The sequence below is a fragment of the Cherax quadricarinatus genome, chromosome 39 (genome assembly GCF_038502225.1).
Source record: "Cherax quadricarinatus isolate ZL_2023a chromosome 39, ASM3850222v1, whole genome shotgun sequence".
Taxonomy (NCBI): Eukaryota; Metazoa; Arthropoda; class Malacostraca; order Decapoda; family Parastacidae; genus Cherax; species Cherax quadricarinatus.
This window is the reverse complement of record NC_091330.1, coordinates 14,478,547-14,499,760: the sequence shown is the minus strand read 5'-3', so window position 1 is coordinate 14,499,760 and position 21,214 is coordinate 14,478,547. Positions and strand designations below refer to the sequence as shown.

General features: G+C 44.0%; 1 protein-coding gene across 2 annotated transcripts in view; it reads left to right on the top strand.

Moving 5' to 3' along the window:
- Positions 1-20,890, top strand: part of LOC128696341 (bone morphogenetic protein 2) — an 83,871-nt gene extending 62,981 nt beyond the window's left edge. Inside the window, exons 1-3 of one of the 2 annotated variants that reach the window (XM_053787563.2) lie at positions 12,862-13,166; positions 18,144-18,459; positions 18,840-20,890. In XM_053787563.2, coding sequence (XP_053643538.1) covers positions 18,153-18,459; positions 18,840-19,723 — 1,191 coding nt within the window. In that variant the 5' untranslated portion in view covers positions 12,862-13,166; positions 18,144-18,152 and the 3' untranslated portion in view covers positions 19,724-20,890. Of the gene's footprint in view, positions 1-12,861; positions 13,167-18,143; positions 18,460-18,839 lie in introns of those variants that run through there. The other variant, XM_053787562.2, reaches the window with a different exon arrangement.
- The last annotated feature ends 324 nt before the right edge of the window (positions 20,891-21,214 follow it).

Below are 21,214 nucleotides of genomic sequence, written 5' to 3'. Positions count from 1 at the left end.
TCTTACTTAACATATTGTCAGTAATTCTACCATTATCTGCATGTTGTGCAGCTCTGGCAGCAGCATGAGGGCACTACACTGTAAGAAGGATAGTTATATATGTCATCTACCATTATAACTTTCCTGGGCACGTGTGATAACCCACCATCACTGGCCACCCATCCTAAGAGGTTGACTGGCGCCTGTGCAGTACCTCCGTTATGTTGGTCTGCAAGTGCCTCCCAGTCTCCTCGTTATGTACTTCTCTTTTTAGAGTAACTGAGCTACCTTCATCATGAAAATCATTAGGTCAAAGGTCACAAGAACACAGGAACATCTGTAATGATAGAGACATATGAGTGGAGAAGCACTACAGTAGGACTGTTGGCCCATGACTTGTGTAAAAAAGTCGCGTGAGGAGACATCAGAATATGTTTATTAGACAAATCAATGAATGAAGAAGGTTCGAAGTGAAAGGCCCTGCCTATCATGGGCCAGTAGGCCTATCATAATGCTTCTCCGTTTTATGTTGAATATATTCTAGCGTTTCAGAATGAGACGCTTGTACAACATTTGGGAGTCTTTATCGCGGAAACGTTTCGCCAGTCAGTGATCTCATCAGTTCAATACAAAGAAGAACATTGGAAGATGTGGAGTCTGAGGCTCTCTCAGTCTGGAGATGATATCATCAGTCCATCAATCTTGATAAAACTTCAGTACCGTACTTTTATTAAGTACGGTAACGTATATTTATCAAGACTGACAGACTGAACATGTCATCTTTAGGATAAGGGACTCATTACCTCAAACTGCTTCTCCCACCGTTTTTTTTTTCTCTGTATTGGACTGATGAAGCCACTGGCTGGCGAAACCTTTCTACAATAAAGGTACCCAAATGTTGCACAAATATCTCATTCATCAACTTAACAGTTTTACAAACCATTCACACAGTGCGCTAGTGTTAACTCTCCACCTGTCGGTATGGACTCGGTAATGGATACCTGTCGATATCCATTACCAAGTTTTATACCAGAAACGTTCCCTCAGTCTACGTCTTTGAAGACAGTACAGGTTTAGGTCTCTCGGTTTGTCTTCGTATGTATGATTCATCATACTGTGGATTAATTTTTTCTCATCCTTCTCTGTGTTTTCCATTGCATTTATATTCATTGTGTAGCATGGGCTGTATAATGTAAGTAAACCCTTTATAATAATGTAGATAACTATAGTATAACTTCTGGACTCCTGTTGCTTACAAAATGCACATAGTTTGTTAGTCTGCTGCTCACTAAGTTGCACGTTGTATTCTGTAAGTACCGTCCCTGTTCAACACCCTCCTCCGGGAACTTATCCAGCTTCCGTTTCCGGGGGCACTATGCTTCCGAGCTATGCTGGCGACCTTGCACTCGTTGAGCCAGGGCCTAGACAGCAGCACCACAGGGCACAACTAGCCTTACGTCTGCCTTCTGAAGAGAGATGGACCACAAAATACAACTTGATATAAATACAGTTTGATATAAGTCCAAGCAATCTGTCAGCCTTCTCTTCTTCGGCCTCAGATTTCCACTTACCATGACTCCCATTCTGTATGATCAACCACAATATTATTTTACTTATAAATGCTGGTGACATTTTCTTTCTATGTAAAGACACGAGCGGCTTCTTGTGACCAAACATCACGATGTTTCTCCAGACGTAATATTTTCATTCCTATGACGCCCTATCATAACAGTCATCATCATCACGATTATAATTTATATATTCAGTTAGTTATATAGTTTTCGTATCGTTTTATCACTTTTATGAAGAGAAGTGTGTTTTTTCCTACACTACCTGGTCTTAGCGTGTGAGAGAAAAAACAAGCCATCCCGCTATTGTGGTACAAACTTGCCTAGCATGGGTTAGTGCTCCATGGTCCTTATGTATCATCCAGAGTTGATTATTATTATTATTATTATTATTATTATTATTATTATTATTATTATTATTATTATTATTATTATTATTACTTCTTTTTTATTATTATTATTAATTATTGTTATTTTTATTTTATTATTATTATTATTATTATTATTATTATTATTATTATTATTATTATTATTATTATTATTATTATTATTATTATTATTATTATATTATTATTATTGTTGTAGTTATTATTATTATTATTATTATTATTATTATTATTATTATTATTATTATTATTATTATTATTATTATTATTATTATTATTTTACTATTTTATTATTTTTTATAGCTTCTGTGAATTATAGTATAATGTAACTGCTTATAGACGACAGTCTAACTAACTACATCAATCAGTATCAAATCAGACCAAACCTAATCTAACCCAGCCTAAATAAGGTAAATCGAGACATATTGCTTAAATCCTTATGTATGGAATGGAGGTAGGGTGTAGAAGGCCGGGGTGGTGACGAGACCTGCTGCTCCCCCAGCCAGACCTCAGTATCTCAGTGTTGAGTAGTCTCCCCGGTAAAGAAAATAGGATTTGTACTTGCTCGGCGTTGAAATCTCTGGGCAACACCCGCTGAGGCTGGCACTTAGATTTGCTCTCTCTCTTTCTCTCTCTCTTTCTCTCTCTCTCTCTCTCTCTCTCTCTCTCTCTCTCTCTCTCTCTCTCTCTCTCTCTCTCTCTCTCTCTCTCTCTCTCTCTCTCTCTCTCTCTCTCTCTCTCACGTGACTAGTTATATGTGATTATCCATTTTTAGTTCTAGAACTACAGCCGTGGTGGTTGACACATGTCTTCAATGTTGAAATTCTGTAGGTTCCAGTGGTTGAGACCATATACTGTAGGCTCCAGTGGTTGGGACCACACACTGTAAGTTCCAGTAGGTGGGACCACACACTTTAGGTTCCAGTAGGTGGGACCGCACACTGTAGGTTCCAGTAGGTGGGACCACGCACATTGTAGGTTCCAGTAGGTAGGACCACACACTGTAGGTTCCAGTAGGTGGGACCACACACTGTAGGTTCCAGTAGGTGGACCACACACTGTAGGTTCCAGTAGTTGGGACCACACATTGTAGGTTCCAGTAGGCGGACCACACACTGTAGGATCCAGTAGGTGGGACCACACACACTGTAGGTTCCAGTAGGTAGGACCACACACTGTAGGTTCCAGTAGGTGGGACCACACACTGTAGGTTCCAGGTGAGACCACACACTGTAGGTTCCAGTAGGTGGGACCACACACTGTAGGTTCCAGTAGATGGGACCACACACACTGTAGGTTCCAATAGGTGGGACCACACACACGGTAGGTTCCAGTAGGTAGGACCACACACCGTAGGTTCCAATATGTGGGACCACACACTGAAAGTTCCAGTAGTTGGGACCACACACTGTAGGTTCCGGTGGATGGGATCACACATTGTAAGTTCCAGTAGATGGGACGACACACTGTAGGCTCCAGTAGGTGGGACCACACACACTGTAGGTTTCAGTTGGTAGGAACACACACACAGTACGTTCCAGTAGGTGGGACCACACATTGTAGGTTCCAGTAGGTGGGACCACATACACTGTAAGTTCCAGTATATAGGACCACACACTGTAGGTTCCAGTAGGTGGGACCACACACTGTAGGTTCCAGTAGGTGGGACCGCACACTGTAGATTTCAGAGTAGGTAGGACCACACACTGTAAGTTCCAGTAGGTGGGACCACACACTGTAGGTTCCAGTAGTTGGGACCACACATTGTAGGTTCCGGTGGTTGGGACCACACACTGTAAGTTCCAGTAGGTGGGAAAACACACTGTAGGTTCCAGTAGGTGGGACCACACACACTGTAGGTTCCAGTAGGTGGGAGCACACACTGTAGGTTCCGGTTGGTGGGACCACACACTGTAGGTTCCAGTAGGTGGGACCACGCACTGTAGGTTCCAGTAGGTGGGACCGCACACTGTAGGTTCCAGTAGGTTGAACCACACACTGTAGGTTCCAGTAGGTAGGACCACACACTGTAGGTTCCAGTAGGTGGGACCACACAATGTAGGTTCCAGTAGACAGGACCACAAACTCTAGGCTCCAGTAGGTGGGACCACACACTGTAGGTTCTAGTAGGTGGGATCACACAAACTGTAGGTTCCAGTAGGTGTCACCACACACTGTAGGTTCCAGTAGGTGGGACCCCACACTGTAGGTTCCAGTAGGTGGGACCGCACACTGTAGGTTCCAGTGGGTGGGACCACACACTGTAGGTTCCAGTAGGTATGACCACAAACTGTAGGCTCCAGTATGTGCGACCACACACTATAGGTTTCCGTAGGTGGGACTACACACTGTAGGTCCTAATAGGTGGGATCACACAAACTGTAGGTTCCAGTAGGTGGGACCACACACTGTAGGTTCCAGTAGGTGGGACCACACACTGTAGGTTCCAGTAGGTGGGACCGCACACTGTAGGTTCCAGTAGGTGGAACCACACACTGTAGGTTCCAGTAGGTAGGACCACACACTGTAGGTTCCAGTAGGTGGGACCGCACACTGTAGGTTCCAGTAGGCAGGACCACAAACTCTAGGCTCCAGTAGGTGGGAGCACACACTGTAGGTTCCAGTAGGTGGGGCCACACACTGTAGGTTCCAGTAGGTGGAACCACACACTGTTGGTTCCAGTAGATAGGACCACACACTGTAGGTTCCAGTAGGTGGGAACACACACTGTAGGCTCCAATAGGTGGGACCACACACTGTAGGTTCCAGTAGGTGAGACCACACTGTAGGTTCTAGTAGGTGGGACCACACGCCGTAGGTTCCAGTAGGTAGGATCACACTGTAGGTTCCAGTAGGTGGGACCACACACTGTAGGTTCCAGTAGGTGGGACCTCACTCCGCCTCATCTCTTGGGTTCCATTCCAGAAGAATACAACTCCACTTTACAATATCAGTTCTCCATTGCATTTTTTCTCCTTGTTGATGGGCTAAAATATCTTAACAAATTTCACCGTATAATGTCAATAACACATACATACATTATATTGATTTCTTATATATGTATATATATATATATATATATATATATATATATATATATATATATATATATATATATATATATATATATATATATATATATATATATATATATATATATATATATATATATATATATATATATGTGTGTGTGTGTGTGTGTGTGTTACTGACATTATACGGTGAAATTTATAATGCAATACTACTCACTTATCGTGAGATAGTGCCCATGTATCATGTGGGATTACCCATGTATCGTGAAATACTTCCTATGTGTCGTGAGGTACTGCCCATGTATCAGACACTACAACTCACACACTTGAGGAAATGAACTTAACAACAACGGATCTGACGTCACAAGAGGATGGAGTCTCTGGAAACGTTCCAGTATTACGCTGGTTATTAAATACAAAATGAAAATTAATCAATGGAAAAGAGTACGTTAATTTATTACGTAGTTCTTTATGAATTATAACACTCAGATTTACTGTATATGTTGTATATTTACTGTATGTGTTGTATATCATTAGGAACTGGGGAAGTTACTGGATCTGATGTATGTTTGTTCTTCAAAAGGTTTTGCAACACACTGACATCACTGTTGGTGGTGGTGGTAATGGCGATGGCGCTGATGTTGATGATGGAAATGGTGGTAGTAGTGGTCGTGATTGTGGTATTAAAAGTGGTGATGGAGGAGCACCTTCCCGAGGTCACTTGTGGTGGGGGAAATTCACGACTCCCTGTGAGCGCAGGAGATAATGAGTAGGGCGCAGAGTGCTAACGTGTCCATTGTTGGGGTGTTGGAAGCTAAGGTGGAAATATTAAGTCATAACTGGTGTTGGAGTTACCATGTAGTTTACTAGTCCTCCTCTCTAAGTACCAGTCCTCTGCAGGTATCTCAGTACATCATGTTGGTAGATCAACCAAGTTGGATAGAGAGCATAGTCGCAAATCAACCAAGTTGTTTCCCCTGGATGGAAAGCATAGTGGTGGATCCGTCGGCATTAAAACCAGAGACAGTAGGGATAGAGCCTTTGGCTTTTCTTTCCTGACCTCTTCTGTCCGGATAGAATTTGCAGCAGCACCAGTGAATGTTGCGCTGATTACACACAATCTCGGTAGAGACCTTATTGTCATTTTCTTCGGTTTACTTTTTGTTTGCTACCTCATAGTGGTGGTATTTCCAGCTGTACCGATGGTACTTCCAGCGTTCAGGCTTCCTGCTATACCGTACTTCGGAGGGTATTTAGGAGTCCTTGTTTTAGCACCCTTCTTCGGTGGCAGGCGACTGTAACATTCACACAGGAAGGTAAGAGTGTAACAGAGAGACGAGCCACATCATTCTTTGGTTGTACCCAGGGAAACTGATACTGTTGTGACCAGGACAAAATAAAACGCCACCGAACAAGGATGCTAAAACAAGGACTCCTAAATACCCTCCGAAGCACGGTATAGCAGAAATGTCCTGGTCACAACAGTGTCAACTTCTCTGGGTACAACCACAGAATGATGTGGCTCGTCTCTCTGTTACACTCTTACCTTCTTGTGTGAATGTTACAGTCGCCTGCCTGTATGTCAGTTACAGTCTTACTGGTGTATAACACAGAGGTGTGTCCATCTCTGTGTACATACACAGAGATATGTATCTCTCAGAGTATGTATATGTAGAGAGGTGTGTATATACTGAGAGATGTGTATATACTGAAAGGTGTGTCTCTCAAAGAGATGTGTATATACCGAGAGGAGAATCCATCTCTGTACACATACACAGAGATGCGTACATATCTGTGTATATATACAAAGAAGTGTGTCTCTCAGTGTGTATACGCTCAGACTTTCTTCTAATCTCTTTTTTTTGGGTTTAAATCATTGTCTGATCATATTACACTGTTGAATTTAAATCTTAATAACCCATGTGTAAACCTAACCATATATCAAATTAACTAACAAAGCAGCTAACAATCTAAGCAACAAAATAACTTCTAAACTAACAGTCTTAACAATAAACTAGCTAAGACGCATGAATTACACGCTAGTAAACACGACTAATAAACACCTCTGCTACTGTGGCCAGCATCTTGCTAATACTTAACTGATAAACCAGATTTAAAAATGTATAGCATTTAGGTGCATACAAAGAGAGCATTTATCTTTTCAGCTGTCTATCTATCTATACATATATATATATATATATATATATATATATATATATATATATATATATATATATATATATATATATATATATATATATATATATATATATATATACAAAATTAGCCGTCTGCATGCAAGATGGACATTGTCTGACCCATGGGGATTTAGCGCTTCCCTGATAATATAATTCTTGAAAATTTATTAAATTAAGTGAAACTTTTCCTTGTGTTGTCGTCATAAGTGACACTTGACACATAGGACTACCTGACACTGTGACAGAACCACCACCTGACACTGTGACAGAACCACCACCTGACACTGTGACAGAACCACCACCTGACACTGAGACAGAACTATCACTTGATAATGTGACAGAACTACCACTTGAAACTATCACACTGACAGAACTACCACTAGACAGTATCACACTGACAAAACTACCACTTGACACTATCACACTGACAGAACTACCACTAGACAGTATCACACTGACAGAACTACCACTTGACACTATCACACTGACAGAACTACCACTAGACAGTATCACACTGACAGAACTACCACTAGACAGTATCACACTGACAAAACTACCACTTGACACTATCACACTGACAGAACTACCACTAGACAGTATCACACTGACAGAACTACCACTTGACACTATCACACTGACAGAACTACCACTAGACAGTATCACACTGACAGAACTACCACTAGACAGTATCACACTGACAGAACTACCACTAGACAGTATCACACTGACAGAACTACCACTTGACACTATCACACTGACAGAACTACCACTAGACAGTATCACACTGACAGAACTACCACTAGACACTATCACACTGACAGAACTACCACTTGACACTATCACACTGACAGAACTACCACTAGACAGTATCACACTGACAGAACTACCACTAGACAGTATCACACTGACAGAACTACCACTAGACACTATCACACTGACAGAACTACCACTAGACAGTATCACACTGACAGAACTACCACTAGACACTATCACACTGACAGAACTACCACTTGACACTATCACACTGACAGAACTACCACTAGACAGTATCACACTGACAGAACTACCACTAGACAGTATCACACTGACAGAACTACCACTAGACAGTATCACACTGACAGAACTACCACTAGACACTATCACACTGACAGAACTACCACTAGACAGTATCACACTGACAGAACTACCACTAGACAGTATCACACTGATAGAACTACCACTTGACACTATCACACTGACAGAACTACCACTAGACAGTATCACACTGACAGAACTACCACTAGACAGTATCACACTGACAGAACTACCACTAGACAGTATCACACTGACAGAACTACCACTAGACACTATCACACTGACAGAACTACCACTAGACACTATCACACTGACAGAACTACCACTAGACAGTATCACACTGACAGAACTACCACTAGACACTATCACACTGACAGAACTACCACTAGACACTATCACACTGACAGAACTACCACTAGACAGTATCACACTGACAGAACTACCACTAGACAGTATCACACTGACAGAACTACCACTAGACACTATCACACTGACAGAACTACCACTAGACAGTATCACACTGACAGAACTACCACTAGACAGTATCACACTGATAGAACTACCACTTGACACTATCACACTGACAAAACTACCACTTGACACTATCACACTGACAGAACTACCACTTGACACTATCACACTGACATAACTACCACTTGACACTATCACACTGACATAACTACCACTTGACACCTTAACATATTGTCATGAAATCTAACAAAGTAATTTATATTCAGGTGTCAATGGATAAGAATATTTTCATATTCTTATTGGTGAGTAAATTACCGCAAGAACCTGACATGTATGTTAATATTTAGTGTGTGTGTGTGTGTGTGTGTGTGTGTGTGTGTGTGTGTGTGTGTGTGTGTGTGTGTGTGTGTGTGTGTGTGTGTGTGTGTGTGTGTGTGTGTGTACTCGCCTATTGTAGTCACCTGTTTGTGGTTGCAGGGATCGAGTCTTAGCTCCTGGCCCCGCCTCTTCACTGGTTGCTACTGGGTCCTCTCTCTTCCTGCTCCATGAGCTTTATCAAACCTCCTCTTACAACTATGTATGGTTCCCGCCTCCACTACGTCACTTTCTAGGCTATTCCACTGCCTGACAACTCTATGACTGAAGAAATACTTCCTAACATCCCTTTGACTCATCTGAGTCTTCAACTTCCAATTATGACCTCTTGTTTCTGTGTCCCCTCCCTGGAACATCCTGTCTTTGTCCACCTTGTCTATTCCGCGTAGTATTTTATATGTCGTTATCATGTCTCCCCTGACCCTCCTGTCCTCCAGTGTCGCCAGGCCGATTTCCCTTCACCTTTCTTCATAAGACATTCATTCCCCTTAGTTCTGGAACTAACCTTGTCGCAAACCTTTGCATTTTCTCTAATTTCTTGACATGCTTGATCAAGTGCGGATTCCAAACAGGTGCTTCATACTCCAGTATGGGCCTGACGTACACGGTGTACAGTGTCTTGAACGATTCCTTACTAAGGTATCGGAACGCTGTTCTCAGATTTGCCAGGCGCCCATATGCTGCAGCAGTTATCTGGTTCATGTGTGCTTTCGGAGACATGCTCGGTGTTATACTCAACCCAAGATCTTTCCCCTTGAGCGAGGTTTGCAGTCTTTGGTCACCTAGCCTATACTCCGTCTGCGGTCTTCTGCGCCCTTCCCCAATCTTCATGACTTTGCATTTGGCGGGGTTAAATTCGAGAAGCCAGTTGCTGGACCAGGTGTCCAGTCTGTCCAGGTCTCTTTGAAGTCCTGCCTGATCCTCATCTGATTTAATTCTCCTCATTAACTTCATATCATCTGCGAACAGGGACACTTCTAAGTCTATCCCTTCCATCATGTCGTTCACATATATCAAAAAATAGCACTGGTCCAAGGACCGACTCCTGTGGGACCCCACTCGTCACAGGTGCCCACTGTGATACCTCATCACGTACCATGACTCGTTGCCTCCCTGTCAGGTATTCTCTGATCCATTGCATTGCGCTTCCTGTTATATGCGCCTGATCCTCTAGCTTCTGCACTAATCTCTTGTGAGGAACTGTGTCAAAGGCCTTCTTGCAGTCCAAGAATATGCAATCAACCCACCCCTCTCTCTCGTGTCTTACTTCTGTTACTTTATCATAAAACTCCAGAAGGTTTGTGACACAGGATTTGCCTTCCAAGAATCCGTGCTGGTTGGCGTTTATACTCTTGTTCCGTTCCAGGTGCTCCACCACTCTCCTCCTGATAATCTTCTCCATAACTTTGCATACTATACACGTCAATGACACAGGTCTATAGTTTAGTGCCTCTTTTCTGTCTCCTTTTTTAAAAATGGGAGCAACATTTGCAGTCTTCCATACCTCAGGTAGTTGCCCAGTTTCCAGGGATGTGTTGAAGATTGTGGTAAGTGGCACACACAGCATATCCGCTCCCTTTCTAAGGACCCACGGGGAGATGTTGTACGGTCCCATTGCCTTTGAGGTATCGATGTCCCTTAGCAGCTTCTTCACCTCCTCCTCATTTGTATGTATGTCATCCAACACTTGTTGGTATATTCCTTGCTGGTGTCCCCCTCTGTTCTCAGTGTGTGTGTGTATGTGTGTGTGTGTATGTGTGTATGTGCGTGTGTGTGTGTGTGTGTGTGTGTGTGTGTGTGTGTGTGTGTGAATGTGTGTGTGTGTATGTATGTGTATGTGTGTGTATGTGTGTGTATGTGTGTCTATATCTGTGTCTGTTTATCTGTCTGTGTTCTCACTTATGTATGGGTGCAGGGGTCGATTCCTAGCTCCTGGCCCAACCTCTCAACTTGCGACTTGCCAAATTCACTCCCTCTTAGCCATATGAGCCTTCTCGTATCTTCTCTGTAAAATTATGTATGGAGTCTCCTTCCACCTTTTCCTCATCAACATCATTCCACTTCTCAACCACCCTGTAACTGAACAAATACTTCCTGACATCCCTATGGTTCTACTCTGTGTTTAGCTTCCAGTTTACCCTCTAGTACCTCTCTCTCGTCTCTTAAGGGGCACATCAGTTCCCCTGTTTTCTAATGTTATATTTCGTCTGTAATCTACCTTGTCCATAATTACTATCGCATTTGCTTTGTCTGCTTTCGTAAGGTGAATTCCAGGATCTTTCCTTAATTCATGGTATAACTTAACAAATCTTTGATGACAATTGTGTTGTTGAGGTGTGAGCTAGGAGACAGGGAAACTTACGCGAGTGTTAAACAGCCTTCATGTCTACTGAGGTTGAATTCAAGCAACCACTTGTCTGACCATCCCTGCAGTTTGTCCAGGTCGGTTTGAAGCCTTTTCCTGTTTTCATCTGCTAGTTGGTAAATTAGACAAGTATGCAACACTTGGGTATCTTTATTGTGGAAACGTTTCACCGCACACTAGGTTCATCAGTCCAGTACAAAGGAGGACAGTGAATATCAGAAGGAATTTGACGTAATCAGTCCCTCAGCCTGGAGTAGATGTAATCATTCCATCGATGGACTGATTACCTCAAACTCCTGATTTTTACCATTCTCCTTTATATTGGACTGATGAAGCCATTGTATGGTGAAACTTTTCCACTTTGCACATGTGTCTAATTTATCAACTTGTCGGTTCTCTGAACTATTTACCTACATCACTTGTTTGTATTGTTATTAGATTTACATCATCAGCGAACAGAGATACATCTGACTTAATTCCATCTGGTACTTTGTTCTTATAAAACAGTAGCAATACTGGTCATAATACCAGTGCTTGTGGTATCCCGCTAGTTACTCTTCACCATTCTGGTATCTCTTCCCCGGTAATCACTCCTTCCTTCCACCGTACTGTTATTACTGCTTGTTCCTCAGTATTTTCTTTTTTGCCCCTAGTCTTATGTTGCGTACAGTGCCATATGCCGTCTTGCAGTTATCTCTCTCTCTCTCTCTCTCTCTCTCTCTCTCTCTCTCTCTCTCTCTCTCTCTCTCTCTCTCTCTCTCTCTCTCTCTCTCACTTCCGTTATTGTGTCATGGAATTCCGAAAAGTCGGTAAGACAAGATTTAAGATCTCTGAATTCATGCTGATTATAGTATACTCATCTATTTGTGGTTGCAGGGGTCGATACATAGCTCCTGGGCCCGCCCCTCTGTGTGTGTGTATGTTTGAAATGTACGCACACGCACACACACACACACACACACACACACACACACACACACACACACACACACACACACACACATCATCATCAAAAGATACCCGACTCAGAGAGGCTGCCTCAATTACCTGCTCCTTGCCACTTGTACCACTCGCCACTAATGATCACTAAGCTGGGAGCAGCTGCGGTTTTTGTCACCTACAACAATAGAGAAGTGGCGAGGGATAATAGGCGTGAGAAGGACTCCCCTTGGGTCAAGAAGGAGAACAATAGCGCGGTGGAGGCTGGTTCACGACACCTGCAGCGGCCGGGTCACACGTGCAGGTCAGGAAGGAGATGCTGGGTCACCTGGCCTCACTACTTGCAGGCTGTGGGGAGATTGGGGGAGGTGGGGTAAGCGGACAAGTGAGGTAGGGAGGTTGGGTGGGTGGGTGGGTGTGGGCGGGGCACGAGAAGCACCATGGGTTCTATTTATTCGCTGGTTAGCCAGTAGTCAGCCAGACGCTATCCATCACGCATCCGGACCGTTGTGAACCCGGATCGCGGCGCACGTGGACCGACACCCACTTCTTTCCCGAGGCTGAGTCTTCAGCACTTGTTCCGTCATCTCGTGTGGGATATACCAGTGTGTTGCACACTTGTCAACCACGACCCTGTGTATAGCACTCCTCTCAACTACGACCCTGTGTATAGCACTCCTGTCAAGTACGACCCAGTGTACAGCGCTCCTGTCAACTACTACCTCGTGTGTAGCGCTCCTCTCAACCACAGCCCTCAACATCTCTTCCTCAACAAACAGGTGCGTGTTTCACTGGAAAAAGTAGCCTGGTGTTACCTCTGCGTATGGCAGTGTGTTGCTGGTCGGATGCCAGCGTTATCATGGTTACAGCAGTGAATGTGAAAGTTGCTTAATTAATTCAGCTGTGAACTCAGTGTCTTAGATAATTTAACAGTGGATTACAATGTTCTTTTTTTTTAATCAACCGTCCATGTTAATAGTTTCAGTAATTTAGTGTTAAAAGAAAGTTCTCTGCTGGTCAATTGTAAAAATAATATTACAGGATGGTGACCATAAGGTCGATGTCTGCTTCATAAGACTGGCGAATTGCTCTCTCATTCCAGCTGCTGCAAAAACTATGTTATGAGTGAATATCAATATATGAATTTGGCCAACGAACTCATTTTTTTTTTTTTTGACAATTACACCGGTGTAATGATACGTTGTAAAATAGTCTGACGGTAAACTACATCGCAGGCATTCGAGGGTAGGGCCATGTGTGTGTGTGTGTGTGTGTGTATGTGTGTATGTGTGTGTGTGCGTGTGTGTGTGTGTGTGTGCGTGTGTGTGTGTGTGTGAGTGTGTGTGTGTTGATGCTTGTGCAATAAAGATTAGACGCTTGCAGACGTAAATCTCCCCTCTCCTGACACTGGCTCACCTTAACGCAGTGATTAACACACTGGTCTGTAATTTTTAGGACTCGCTTGCCATGGGTTCAAGTCCCACCCGTTCCGTGACTTGCTTTTTACAATCATGTTATTACGATTTTATGAGTCGTGGGTTACTGAGGGTTGTGCCTAGGGGAAGTTGAGGACGTCTCTCCTGGGAGAGATGCCACTCTTTCCACACGGTGCTTGCATGACTGTAAACCCAGCATCTCAACGCAAACAGTAGGGATATTTCCCCTTTCGTCTAATTTGGTGACGCTCCTGGCCAATGCCATTGAGTGTTTTATAGACATGGATTGCGGACTGCTGAAAAATATTTGCAATACGAGAGTGAACTGGCCACAACAATAGCAAGTTGATACTGATAGTGTAAATTTCTTATATAATTTTTCTTATATAATATAATTTAATGCGTTGAATAATCAAGTGATTTTATTGCTTTGCAAATATAACTGATTAGCAGACCTTAATCGATGCTCTCAGACGTTGATTAACTCTCTAAGACGTTGAACATACTCACCTAAACATTAATTAATACTCGCAGACGTTAATCAATGCTCGTAAAGATTGATCACCGCTCGTAGACCCGCGGATCGTGGTTGGTGTAGGTCGGGTGTGGGTCGGGTGACGGTCGGGTGGGGGTGGGGGGAGGGTTGGGTTATAGGTCCTCCACTACGCAAGGCGTAGATGAGTGTTGCACCTTACTCAGTCTGAGACATCCAGAGGTCAACCAAGTGTCTTTTGTTGGCTGTGTATGTGTGTGCGAATGAATGTGTATATATCTGTGTGTATGCGTTTGTGTGTCTGTCTCTGTAATCAGAGTGCGTGTGATGCATCATTCAACAATGTTCTTATGTTCATTTAACACTCCTGGTCTCGGGAGGAGTTATACTCACCTAATTGTGGTTACAGGGGTCGATTCATAGCTGTGTGTGTGTGTGTGTGTGTGTGTGTGTGTGTGTGTGTGCGTGTGTGTGTGTGTACTCACCTAGTTGAGGTTGCAGGGGTCGAGCCCAAGCTCCTGGCCCCCTCTGTGTGTGTGCGTGTGTATATGTGTGTGTGTGTGTGTGTGTGTGTGTGTGTGTGTGTGTGTGTGTGTGTGTGTGTGTGTGTGTGTGTCTGTCTGTCTGTCTGTCTGTCTGTGTTCGCGGGATCGAGTCTTGCTTCCTGGCCCCTCTTCATGCCCCCCCCCCAAAAAAAAATGGCCTCTGATTTCCAGCTACTGGGTCCTATCGTGCCTACTGTTGTGTGTGCGTACGTGTGTAATCACTTATGATTGCGGAGAGGGAGATGGGTCGAATTCTAGCTCCTGGTTCCGTGTGTTGGTGTGCCCATTTGCTGCAGCAAATATTTGCTGTCTCCATATATTTTTCATAATATTCCGAAGCTTATCGCGCACAAATATGATAATGGTATACAATACCAACGAGTTGGTACTCAACGAGTGAAGCTGCGCACACAACCTCCTTCCTCAACTCATTCCATTCATCAGCTATTCCACCAGTATAGAATTGCTTCCCTAAATACTTATTTATTATTTTATTAATAGTATCCACTACCGGCAAGTTTTTGACTAAGACATATGTACAGTACTTGGGTACCTTGAGTGTCGTAACTCATCACCTGCACAACAAGTTCCTTCGTGATAATACAGCAGAACACTGGATGCAGTAGAAGTCTTGATGTGATCAAACCGTCAACCTTGATAGGAAATGGTTAGTCCGTCAAGGTGTGACATGCTGGCAAGACTGCTGTATGGCACACACGGGTTTAAAGTTCGTTTTCTTTATAAATATTATGAAATAGTTTTACAACACTTGTGGAAATGTTTCGCCCAACAGTTAGTTTATCAGTTCAGTACACGTTCCCAAGTGTTGAATGAGTGTTTTAGTTGTCTGCCTGACGGTTCTCTGAACCATTTATATCAGTATGAATGTAGTTTTGTAAACTTTTCAGTCTTGGACCCGTGATCACCCATACCAGCCTAGTATGGGCCAGTAGGCCTACCGCAGTCTTCCAATAAATGGCCTCAAGTGTTTGTATTAGTTGTTGTTGTTTTTTAATCAGCCCCGTTGTGTCTGTCGCAGACTTCATTACCAGATTATATATGTAACGTTTTCAGTAGATTTTTATAATAGTTAAGCCTCTTCTCTGGCTTCTTGTTAAAGTACTCCCTCTCCTGTGCGTATTTACGAGAGTTTTACCTAACTGCTGAGTTGGCCGCCGCAGGGGTAACGCGTCCATCTCACCATTATTGGAACTCAGGATCGAGCCTCTACCACTCCGTGAGCTGAATGACACATTCGGGTTTACAGCCTCACAGATATATAATTTAGATATTTATAACAGCATCAACTCTTCCGTTTACCCTAAAATATAAAGTCAGAGTTTAGTTGCAATTCAATTTAAATTTTGCTTCTTTTTATTAAATCGAACGCCAGGTTTGTAATTTATCTGTTTTGCTGTTAACAGGTTCATGAGTCAGATAAATGGACATGACTGGAGTATTTTTTATTACCGTAATGAATTAGCGTGAGCTATAGGCTTCCTCGGTGGAACACAGGCCAGTATAACACTGCAGGTGCAAGACTGAGGTGATCAGTCCCTCAGCTTTGTTAGATGGTCAGTCCCTCAGGCTAAGGGACTGACCACCTTCTATCAAGACTGAGGACTTATCAACTCAATATTATTTCTACCATCTCCAGTGTTATGGTCGCCTGTACTCGACTGACAACACCTGATACACTTGTAATTCGTCAACAAAGATACGCAAGTGTTGTACTTGTGTCTTATTCATTAACTTCTCGGTATTATAAACCAACACAGTGGTTCTCCTGCCTCGGAGTCACCTACACGGGTTTAGCGTTTTACATAAATACAATAACAATAATTCCAACAGTTTTATATCTTGTTAAAAAGTGGCGATATAAGATAGTTTCATCTTGAAATTTATGCCAACACCAGACGAGCCTGGCCCATGACCGGGCTCCGGAAGTAGAAAAACTCTCGGAACTCATTAAAGATATATCGAAGTTATAATGCAGTATAATATATATATATATATATATATATATATATATATATATATATATATATATATATATATATATATATATATATATAATGTATGTATATTAATGTCTGTGCATCCATATACTTAAAAACCATGTGTGTCCTTGGAGTCGAACGTTAGCTCCTGGTCCCTTCTCTTAATCTACAATTAACCTGCAGTGTTGCTTCTCGTGAAACTACGGAAGGTCAACTCTGCGGAGAAACCATGTGTATTGGGCAGGAAGAAAGGGTATGGTTCCCATCTGTAAGACTCAGCATGTAATTTTAATTTCTTAGGCTAAGTGTGTTGATGGGAGGCACACACACACACAAGTACACACACACACACGTACACACACACACACACACAAGTACACACACACACACGTACACACACACACACACACACACACACACACACACACACACACACACGTACACACACACAAGTACACACACACACACACACAAACACACACACACACACACGTACACACACACGTACACACACACACACGTACACACACACACACACACGTACACACACACAAACACACACACACACACACACACAAACACACGTACACACACACGTACACACACGTACACACACACACATACGTACACACAAACACACACACACACACACACACACACACACACACACACGTACACACACACACGTACACACACACGTACACACACACACATACGTACACACAAACACACACACACACACACACACACACACACACACACACACACGTACACACACACGTACACACACACGTACACACACACACATACGTACACACACACACACACACGTACACACACACACGTAGACACACACGTACACACATACAAACACACACACACAAACACACGTACACACACACGTACACACACACGTACACACACACATATACGTACACACAAACACACACACACACACGTACACACACACGTACACACACACGTACACACACACACATACGTACACACAAACACACACACACACAAACACACGTACACACACACGTACACACACACGTACACACACACACATACACACACAATCGTACACATGAACTGAAGTATCATAGCGCCATTCAATACAGTTTCCTTTCGTCTGTAATTAATTTATAAAACATTAGTAATTCTGTAATTACTAATGTTTGACTAATTCTGTAATTCCAGTTCCTCTAATTCCGTATACTTCATAATAATGATAATATAACGATGTCATAAGTAATTATGTAACATTTTCATTTTCCAGGCTGGTATCATGATGGTCTCGTGTTGTTGGCGGGTGGTGGTGGTGCTGGTGTGGGCAGCAGCGACAGGGTACAGCGGAGACGTGAGTCAAACTGCTGGTGTTACAGGAAACACAGACACAGTGCGCCAGCTAGAACGATCCCTCCTCTCCATGTTTGGGCTAGAGCGGCGACCGCGCAACAAGAGAAACGTGGTGGTGCCGCCCTACATGCTGGAGCTGTACAAGCTGCAGCAGGCGCAGCTGGGGGCGCCCGGGGAGCAACACCCCGAGATTCACACTGACTCACCCAACACCGTCAGGAGCTTCATCCATAAAGGTAAGCTACTGCCCAAAACGGCACTGCGAGCATACATTTAATGTCACACGAAGAATTAATGACCTTCAGTAATGGTTACATATGCAGCTGGAATATGTTCGTGTGCGTGCTTGTGTGTGTGTGTGTGTGTGTGTGTGTATGTGTGTGCGTGTGTGTGTGTCTGTCTGTCTGTCTGTGTCTGTGTCTGTGCCTGTGTCTGTGTGTGTGGGTGTGTGTGTGTGTGCGTGTGTGTGTGTGCGCGTGTGTGTGTGTCTGTCTGTCTGTGTGTCTGTCTGTGTGCGTGCTTGTGTTTGTGTGTGTGTGTGTAGCTTGGTTCCTGGAACCCCAGGCCACCACTAATAATAACAAGGCTAGAGATGTGACATGTATCCTAATTCCAGAGAGCAAGGCGGACGACTTCTACCCTGCACACAAGATGCGGTTCCGCTTCAATGTGACCCACATGCCCATTGAGGAGATACTGCAGTCAGCCGAGCTGCGGTTAACGCACTTGCGGCACCCTGCGGCATCCGATCTCCAGGAGACGCAGCCGTTAACTCAGCAGTCAATGAATCGTCGAGGCAGACGGTGGGCAGCGTCGGAGGCACCATTCCTGCAGCGCATCATGGTCTATGATGTCCTGCGCCGGGCCACGCGGTTCTCAGAACCCGCCCTCAAACTTCTGGACACCCATGTTGTGGATGCACGTCAAGACGGAGTTCAGGCCCTCGACGTAACTGACGCTGTACGTCGCTGGATTGCTGCTCCCAACAACAACCACGGACTGCTCGTAGAAGTGGTGCCTTTCTCCAAAAGCTCACCATTGGACACCTCTCATGTGCGACTCCGGAGATCAACAGAAGATGATGGTTGGTCTAAGGAACAACCTCTGCTTGTTATTCATGCCAGCGATGGCAACGCTAAAGTGAGAAACAAACGCTCCAGCGTCAATAAACATAAAAAAGGCAAACAAGTGTGTAGGAGACACCGCCTGTACGTAGACTTCAGGAAAGTTGGCTGGGACGACTGGATTGTTGCCCCAGCTGGTTACGATGCCTTCTTCTGCAAGGGAGATTGTCCCTTCCCATTGCCTGATAGGCTAAACGCCACCAACCACGCCGTGGTGCAGACGCTCGTCAACTCCCGCTACCCTGACCGTGTCCCTAAGGCTTGCTGCGTCCCCACAGAGCTCTCGCCCATCTCCATGTTGTATATGGACGACGACGAGAGATTCGTACTCAAAAACCACCAGGACATGGTGGTGGAGGGCTGCGGGTGCCGGTGAGGGAATGGTTCTTCGCTCCTGTGCATTGATGTTATCAGTCAGTGAGGCTGTCCATCCCAACAGGCTCTAAGTATTCGCGTCACGCCCTCGCTAGTTCACCCGGCAATGTGATATATCATTTATTTAAATTTATATACGAAGTTGAGGCTCTTTTTAAGCAAGTGAGTGGTCGAGACGGGTGCTTGCATCGAAGTCCCAGTAGAGACTTAGAGTCGCGAAGAGGCACAAACAGCACGAGTGACAGACGTAAGGCACTGGCTAATGTAGTCACTGTTCAGAATGGATGACAGTAAAGCAAGGAAGGAAATGATATAGGGAATGTAGGGCTAGTTGGTCACTAAATCCATTTAGGCTGATACGTAGTGAAGCTAGGGAGAAGGAAAGGACGTAGGAGGGCTGGGGGCTAATGGTCACTTAGTGTTGCTCAGGCTGGTGGACAGTGAAGCTAGTCTGCCGCAAAGATAGCGTCGGTATCTGAAACAGATGCATAACGCAAAGACATAACCAGGGTATTAAACAGTGCCATAAAACAGTGTAGTGGACGAGGTTAGAGACGAAAGGTCTCGCACAAAAGACTTGCGGCTGGTGGAGGCTGCTAGCCAGAGCACGGACCAAAGATATGAGTGAGGGTTCAGGGGGACCAGGGCACGGGCTTGGTATATGATAACGAGTGAGTAGATACGAACCGGGGTTCACAGTGCTGGAGTAACAGTTCAACAAGCGACACCGGGAAGAATAATCGTCACAATGGACACTAATGTGCATAGGAAAGGCGACGCGACGAGGCCTTCCCATGTTATAACCTAAGACCAGCAGAGTTTCCGTTGTTTGCCTGGAATATGGCGCTCCAGCACCCAGCGTTCAATCTCTTAAAATGAACACCAATGTAAATATAGTGATATTACGTATGTGGGCCCCGGGTGGGAGTGAGTGGGGGGCCCATATAGTGTTAAGCCTAGGGGCCCTCCAGTGACACGAGAGTCGGGTCCAAGTCCCTATGTTCCTAACTCCACACATATGTATTTATTCTTTGTATTATACTCTACCAATATAAAATTTGTACAGATTTATATATATATTTAAAATGTGAATATAGTTTATAAGATATTTTGTAAATACTCAAAAGACATTAAGTAAATATTACTGAAATAAAGTCTATATAAAGAACAGTTAGTTTGATGCTCCTTATACACGAGTTCAGAGAATGAATGAAATTAATACCAGTGAAAAACACGTCTTTGGTGTGTGTAGCAGGAGGGAGGTGCAGGTACACGCTGCCACCCATCACCTGACTCCCTTCACTGTAATCACTATTCCCCCCTCTCCACCCATCGCCATCACCACCTCCCCCAACCACCACCATCACCACCTCCCCAACCACCCCCATCACCACCTCCCCCAACCACCCCCATCACCACTTCCCCCAACCACCCCCATCACCACCCCCCCAACCACCCCCATCACCCCCCCCCCAACCATCACCATCACCAC